The sequence below is a fragment of the Palaemon carinicauda genome, chromosome 35 (assembly GCF_036898095.1).
Source record: "Palaemon carinicauda isolate YSFRI2023 chromosome 35, ASM3689809v2, whole genome shotgun sequence".
NCBI classification, from domain to species: Eukaryota; Metazoa; Arthropoda; class Malacostraca; order Decapoda; family Palaemonidae; genus Palaemon; species Palaemon carinicauda.
In genome coordinates this window covers 26,815,164-26,823,287 of record NC_090759.1, presented here as the reverse complement: position 1 = coordinate 26,823,287, position 8,124 = coordinate 26,815,164, and the positions used below count along the sequence as shown (strand labels likewise).

Below are 8,124 nucleotides of genomic sequence, written 5' to 3'. Positions count from 1 at the left end.
TTATAAGGTAAAGTAAGATCAGATCAGTTAAAATTTACCTCACTCTGAATGTTGGTTTCAATAAGCAGTAAAATAAGAATTTATTCGGTGAAGTCGCTTTTATAATTAGATATTTCAAAAAAATTTTTAGATTCTTTGCTTGATCACAATGCTGTTTTTAATTTTCAAGATGGCTTTTATGTTCTCCTTTTCTAAAATAAGGCCTTTACTTCATTCTCTCCATTGATTCCTTATTAACAGGCAGTAGCAACATATTTCAACACTTAAAAACTACCTGATATAAATTATATTAAAGTTATTCCAGAAAAAATATCCTTTTAAGAACCAGCCAAGAAATAAAACGAATTTTTTTTTTTAAATCACGTTATGCTCTTAAATCTTTCAATTATTTTGAATGAAAGGGCAGTTACAGTAGATACACCCGATTAATCCTTACATCACCATATATATAAAATGGTAGATTAAACAAATATAGAAGAAATATAAAAAAAAAAATCCTTAAGATAATCAGAGATCAAACATAACTGAAGCCTGTAACGACTGTAACTGTAACTGTAACTGTAACTGTAACTGTAACAGTGACGACGCATCAGTGATGTGTGTCCTCTTTGACAAAGGTTCTCTTTAGTTTTAACAGAGATTATATTCATAAATGAAGTTTCCATCAAAACAGCATTCGTTAGTAATGTATGTAGGTATAAAATGATAAAACCCTTCTCCTAACCTAATCAATAGGATGAATTACATAACTATGCATCTTAGGAATCTGTATGATGAAACGGGGAGCAAAAGATTACTTATAAATAATAGGTTTTGAAAAGAGACTAAGGGAACTTAAAGAACTGCATCCTCCTTACAAATTAAGGTCGTTTTTTTTTTCTGTAGTTTTTTTTTCGATATTCTAATAGGCATTCGTATAGTCTGTTGATGGTTTTGCATATGGTGAGCAAACTAAAAAAGGAAAAAAGGTGCAATCGCTAGGAAAGGGGTGTTTTTCCAAAATTACAGCCTTAATGACATAATATCCTGAATTAAATATTACAACAATTGTAATCACAGAATAGTTAATATTCCTGCGATTACATTAAAACCTAACAAAAGGATGTAATATTTCTAGTATTTAGAGGATAGATATCAATATTAAAAACGGCTGTCTTAAAGACAGAACTAGACTAAACGACGCAATATTTCTTCTTCGTGTATGCAGAGGAGTTCATGCGCTCCGCGAAGATTTCTGGATCTTCATTAGCCAGAAGACTGTTCGGAATCAGCTGATTCACGATGAGAGGATGGTTGGCTCCAAGTCCGATTTTCAAAATGGGTTCGGCCATGTCCAGGTGTTTCACTCCGCTGCGAAATTCCTTCAGGTAAATCTCAGCCGTGCCAAGTTTGTACAGGTAGATTGCGAAGGTCGGATGAGTCTCCCCGTAGTAGTACCTGGGGTGAATAGGATATGTATTGATCATTTTGATTTTATTATCAGGTCAAGCATGACTTTGGACTCGCATGTTATTATGAATATTATTTTAGCGACACGTAAAATTCAAAAATTTTCAAGTTTTAGGTTACGTTTATTTTTTTATACTATATTACTATATCACACCTATGGTTTTTCTGACACGTGTTTTTTTTTTTTTATTACAAATTGGCACTTTTATTTCGAAGGTTGCTTTGCAATTAAATGACCTTTTGGGCCATTTGCAAATAGATTTTTTTTTTTAAATTATGAATAATGATGACAATGTAGAGTATAATTTGATTCATAATATTTCTTATACCTGTGTTCAACATATATTCTTCGGATAACGAAATTCACATTCGGTCATGAAAAAATCCTATATAACAAAATGCAATGTAAAATAGTGTACTCGATTTTCTTAATACAATACAATGCAAAGTTTCCGTAATTTTTTCTTTTTATTATTATTATTATTATTATTATTGTTATTATTATTATTATTATTATTATTATTATTACTTGCTAAGCTACAACCCTAGTTGGAAAAGCTGGATGATATAAGCCCTGGGGCCCCAAAAAGGAAAATAACCCAGTGAGGAAATGAAACAAGGAAAAATACAATATTTTAAGAAGGTACATTAGCAATATGAATTATAATCTATCAATATTTCTATAATAAAACGTGCGAGTCTAAAGTCCATGTTTACCATTCTTGTTATTTTGTAGTTATTCAATGTTTATTATTTGTTATGAATAGCTGGGATCATGCTTGGGTACCTCTAGGAAGTTCCGGTGGATGTCCGAAGCCTGAGCGAAAACTATGGAATATTTCAGTGTAATTCTCTTAAATTGATCTTCCTGTGCATGTTCTCCATTAAATTTATTTACTAGAAATGGAATCTCGTAAAGGCTAATAGATAGCGTATAATTAAACTCAATTAAACAAATAAGTCTTATAATTATCATTAAAAAGATAAATATGATAATTATTAAATCAATAAGCATAGTATGTTCATGTATGAAAAAGAGTGATTTTTTATATAAAATGAGTAAATAAGATATGCACAATGACACTGCAATAGAGATATGCTCATTATAGGAATATAAGTTTATGCTGATTTCGGGCATCCACTGTACTCAAGGGGATATTTCGAAAACCGTTAAATACCATTCTGTATACTTCCATTGAACATTAGTTCAAAAATAGCTATGTCTCTTAAGAACAAGTTATTGAAAGAAAACTGTAAACCGCGATATATAAAGTCCTGCGTGGTGGACCAAATTAAGGCCTATAAGACCTCTTCCTGTGACTGACTAGGAATTCTTTCTGTTCTTTAGCTTTAACTGGAAAAGGGAATCCTGTTTCAGTATTTCTAATCTTTGCCTGAAGAGGAAGTCCTATTTCAGTTGTTTACCTATAGCTGAAAGAAGGTATCCTATTTCAGCATTGTAAATCCTTACTGAAAGAGGAAGTCTTATTTCAGTTGTTTACCTTTAGCCGCAGGAAGGCATCCTTTTTCAGCATGGTAAATCTTTACTGAAAGAGGAAGTCCTATTTCAGGTGTTTACCTTTACCTGAAAGAAGGTTTCCTTTTACAGCATTGTAAATCCTTACTGAAAGAGGAAGTCCTATTTCAGTTGTTTACCTTTAGCTGAAAGAAGGTATCCTTTTTCAGCATGGTAAATCTTTACTGAAAGAGGAAGTCCTATTTCAGGTGTTTACCTTTAGCTGAAAGAAGGTATCCTTTTACAGCATTGTAAATCCACTGAAAGAGGAAATTCTATTTCAGTTCTTTACCTTCAACTGAATAAAACCCATCCTTTTTCAGTATTTCAAATCATTACATTCAGGTTTAAGATGTTAACCGAAAAATGAGATCCTCTTTCTGTATTTGAAATCCCAGTCTTTTAACATTTATTGGAAGAGGGCGTCCCTTCGTGAAATTCCCACGGACCTCCTACCTCCAGAAATTTTCTGAGCAGCTACGCGACGGGCGTGTTAAGTTTGACCTGTGGACGTGTGAGCGACGCGACCCAGTTTTGTATGCTTTCTTTCAATTTCGACTTTTCCATCCGTTCGAGACGAATGGAAAGATCTTCGTTGGCCAGTTCATTGGTTGGTATCAAATGTTGGACTATGAGAGGATGGTTAGCTCCCAGAGCCTCTTTCAGTATTGGCTCGGCGGTCTCCAAGTGTCTCACCCCCTCTCGGAATTCTTTGAGGTAAATTTTCGCTTTCCCCAATTTCAGCAAAAATAGGGAAAGCGTTGGGTTATCCGGGCCGTAGTAATGCCTGAAAAAAATGAGAGAGATATTCTTAAATCTCTTGGGAAATAAGGTCTTCGAATCTCTTTGAAATGGAGCTAGTACTTTTGACATTTTCATCCATTAAAATGATGCACTACTGTGAACTTCTCAGCAAAGGAAGAGGCTGATAAAAGAGACAAAGATTCTTAAATATCTTGAAAGGGGGAAAAGACTATGTCCTCAGGGGTTAAGAAGAGATTATTCTCTAAAGAATGAAAGAGATACTTGGACTCTCTCCTGCAAATTTCACAGGAATAGTTGGGTTGTTCAACTGTGTCTTGCATTCTACCATTTAGCTGAAGTTATCTTTTTACTACAATTCTTATGGAGTCTTTTCATTCTCAATGAATCACCTGATATAATTGATTTCTTAGAGCAACTCCACCTGTTGAAGGAAAATATGTTTTTATGGCTCTTTAACTTTTAGATTTTTCAACATTAGAAAAAATAAAATTTCAAAAATCTTTGATTATTGAAAATTTTTATGTTTCAGTTTATCTTATAATTAAAGTGCAATATAATATTATCAGTAAATTATGCATGCAAAAATTATATAAACCATAAGTTTGCAAGATATTTACCAATAAATTTTTCATACCAGAATATTCTTATTGGCTAAGGTTGTATAACAATTTTATGTCTTTCTCAAATAACATGATATCATCACACTTGTTATGAGATTACTTTTAGACCTGGGAAGCATTTGAAAATAGATTTTATTTTCATAATTACTAACTGTAATTCATTTTCCAAAGTCAGTTAGATAGGACCCAAAGAGGTTATTTAAGTAATTTAAAAAAGGTTATCAGGGTGACCTAACAAAGATCTAGATGAACTAACGAAGGTTTTGAATGCATATTTAAAAAGATGTTTTTTTTTTAGGTGTTTAACAGCAATTGTCTCTGTGACCTAATAAGGATAAGGGACTGACCTAGCTAAGTTAATCCCTATATACCTTAACAAGGGTCAGCTAAGTGACCTGGCAAGTTTGCTATGCAACCAGGTAACATATTTCATTAAATGCAGTACAGTGGTAACGTGTTTGCCTCGCATTCGCGTGGCAAGAGATCGATCCCCGCCCAGGGCCGTGAGTTTAAGCTATTTACTGGGGAGGCTACTGCTGTGGTAGGGCACCACAGTGGGGGGTTGGGCTTGCCCGGCTGACGTTCTGGTGAGCATCTATTCTGATGGAACTGGAACTGAAACCAGACACCTTTAACCTTTAATGCTTTCTTTTAAAGATGCAATTTCATTTTTTGAACTACATTGTATTAAATTCGTTTTAGGTATTTCTTAGAAACCTTTAAGAAGATTTTTTTGTTTTTTTTTCACTATCATCATCATCATCTCCTATGCCTATTTACGCAAAGGCCTCGGTTAGATTTCACCAGTCGTCTCTATTTTGAGCTTTTAAATCAATAGCTTGCTTCTCCATTCATTATCTCCCATTTCACGCTTCTTAGTCCTCAGCCATGTAGGCGTGGGTCTTCCAAGTCTTCTAATGCCTTGTGGAGCCCAGCTGAACGGTTGATGAACTAATCTCTCTTGGGGAGTGCGAAGCGCATGACCAAACCATCTCCATCTACCTCTCACCATGCTCTCATCCACATATGGCACTCGAGTAATCTCTTATAGTTTCATTTATAATCTTGTCCTGCCATTTAACTCCCAATATTCTTCTGAGGGCTTTGTTCTCAAATCTACAAAATCTGTTGGATATTGTTTCATTGTCATACCATGACTCATGTCCATAGAGTAACACAGGATATTTTATATTCCATTGAATATTCCGTTCTCATCATTTCTGTCTTTCGTCTATTTATCTTGAGCCCAATCTCCTGTGATATATAATGCATTATGGTAAGCAAGCATTGCAAATCCTGTGGTGTTCTGCTAATAAGGACAGCATCATCAGCATACTCTAGGTCAGCTAATTTCCTGATACCAATCCATTCCAATCCTTCTCCACCAAAACAAGGCTCTGTTTCTGTCTCGTTTATCCGTGTCTTCGAATAATGAAAGTGTGACATAATTTTTACGGACTTGTTGAATATTAATTTTTCTTGTGAAAGACTAAAAACGATTATATGCGTTATTAATGCTATTATATATATCCTCTTCATAGTATATTATCTCCCTTTGAGGATATTTAGAAAAAGGCAGTAAGATGCAATAATAGTTTAGACGTAATTCTGATCAAACCAATTTTGCTATTCATGTTCCGCAGTTGGAGACTTGATTGAGAATAACCATGTCAGATCGTCCTCAGTTAATTGATGAGATTGTTAACTGTCCCCATCAACAAGGTTGGACTTGATTTTCCTTAGCTGCCATTGATACCTTTGGAGGAGGCTAAGTTGTCCAGGGGTGAGATGCGTAGATTGGGAAATATATATATATATATATATATATATATATATATATATATATATATATATGTATATACATATATATATATTATATATATATATATATATATATATATATATATATATGTATATTATATATATATATATATATATATATATATATATATATATATATATATATATATATATGAATCCTGAACCGATTCTATTTTCTGAATACGAGTCCCGGTCCTGATCCAGTAAATATTTTACGTTGTTGCCCAGTTTTGCTTTCTCGGTGAGTTTTTTGGCTCGAAGTTAGAAATCCGTGAAAGATTGGGAAAGTTTGGTTTTGGTCAGTTTTAACCTGACTTAAGTTATGTAACATGCGTCACTAAGGGAAAATTAAATCAAATGTAGAATAAATATCACGAAAAAGACAAAATAGAAACTTAAAGCGTTAAAAAATGCACCTACAATGTTATTCATATCAAATAATTGGGCAAAATTAGTTTGAAATTAAATTAAAAGGGAACAATAAAATGGAATCCAAAGAAAAAAAATTATTCTATGGTTACTTTTTCAGGCAGAAAAACAGGATATTCAACATGGTGAAAAAATGCAATAAGCAGTTAATGTCACAGTTCCATAGAGCCAAAGTGACGAATAAAAGTAAAAATTAAATAAAAATTAAAAATAAGAATTTCGAAACCAATTTGCCTTAATTTTGAAATATTTTATTTTGTGATATTTTTTGAACGTACAAAAGAGAAAAATGGAACAGTTACTTGGATAACCCTGATTTTGTAGAGTTGTTTAAATCCAATTGTTATTGGTTATGATTTCTTATATTAATCTATCAAGGTTTTTATATTGATCTATCAAGGTTTTTTATATCAATCTATCAAGGTTTTTAATATTAATCTATCAAGGTTTTTTATATTTATCTATAAAGGTTTTTTATATTAATCTATCAAGGTCTTTATAGATTAATCTGTCACGGATTTTTAAATTAATCTATCAAGATTGTTTATATTAATCTATCAAGGTTTCTTATATTAATCTATCAAGTTTTTTATAGTAATCTATCAAGGTTTTTTAGATTAATATATCAAGGTTTTTTAGATTAATCTATCAAGGTTTTTTAGATTAATCTATCAAAGTTTTTCATATTAATCTATCAAGGTTTTTTTTAGATTAATCTTTAAAGGTTTTTTAGATTAATCTTTCAAGGTTTTTTTTAGATTAATCTATAAAATTTTTTTAGATTAATCTTTCAAGGTTTTTTTTTTATAATAATTTATCAAGGTTTTTCATATTAATCTATCGGGATTTATTAATACAATTAAGAAGTTATATCCTGGCATTTCATTTGTCGTCGATTTTTATCTTTATTTTTCGCTAATTTGATGAATATATTTTTCTCTTATGATAGACTTTCAACTTTTTTTTTTTTATTATTAAAAACCAACAAAATACCGAAAGGTTGCAGCATCTATCTGAATAAATATATTCGTTATTGGACCAAGAATTTTGTTGTAATAACCTGGATGGAAATATAAAGGAAAGCAGGATCTAATCACTCTACTACTTGAAATTAATCGTTCTGTTTTCTGAATCAAAGGTAAATAGTCCATTACCCTAACTTGCCCATTGTTTACATTTCTATTACTGGAAAACAAAACACATACAAACTGATAAAATCACAATTCATGCTTCTTTTCTTGATTGCATCAGTCAAGTCTTAGACCTGCATTGAATTCATTGCAGGCTTGATTATCTGTCAGATTTTAGACCTACGTTGCAATCAATGCAGTCTTGATTACCTGTGTCAAAGCTTAGAGCTGCATTGCAATCTTTGCAGTCTTAATTACTTCTGGCAGATCTTAGACCTACATTGCAATCAATGCAGTTTTGATTACCTCTGTCAAATCTTATAGTTGCATTGCAATCTTTGCAGTCTTGATTACTTCTGTCAGATCCTAGACCTACATTGCAATCAATGCAGTC

At 32.2% G+C, this 8,124-nt stretch overlaps 1 protein-coding gene across 5 annotated transcripts in view; it reads right to left on the bottom strand.

The window, feature by feature from the left end:
- LOC137627665 (histone-lysine N-methyltransferase SMYD3-like) overlaps positions 1–8,124 on the bottom strand; it is an 89,905-nt gene continuing 81,781 nt past the window's right edge. For 4 of the 5 annotated variants that reach the window (XM_068358850.1, XM_068358846.1, XM_068358847.1 and 1 more), the window contains 2 exons: positions 3,422–3,752; positions 1,301–1,437 (listed from right to left, as the gene is read on the bottom strand). In XM_068358850.1, coding sequence (XP_068214951.1) covers positions 3,443–3,752 — 310 coding nt within the window. In that variant the 3' untranslated portion in view covers positions 1,301–1,437; positions 3,422–3,442. Of the gene's footprint in view, positions 1,438–3,421; positions 3,753–8,124 lie in introns of all 5 variants that reach the window. The other variant, XM_068358849.1, reaches the window with a different exon arrangement.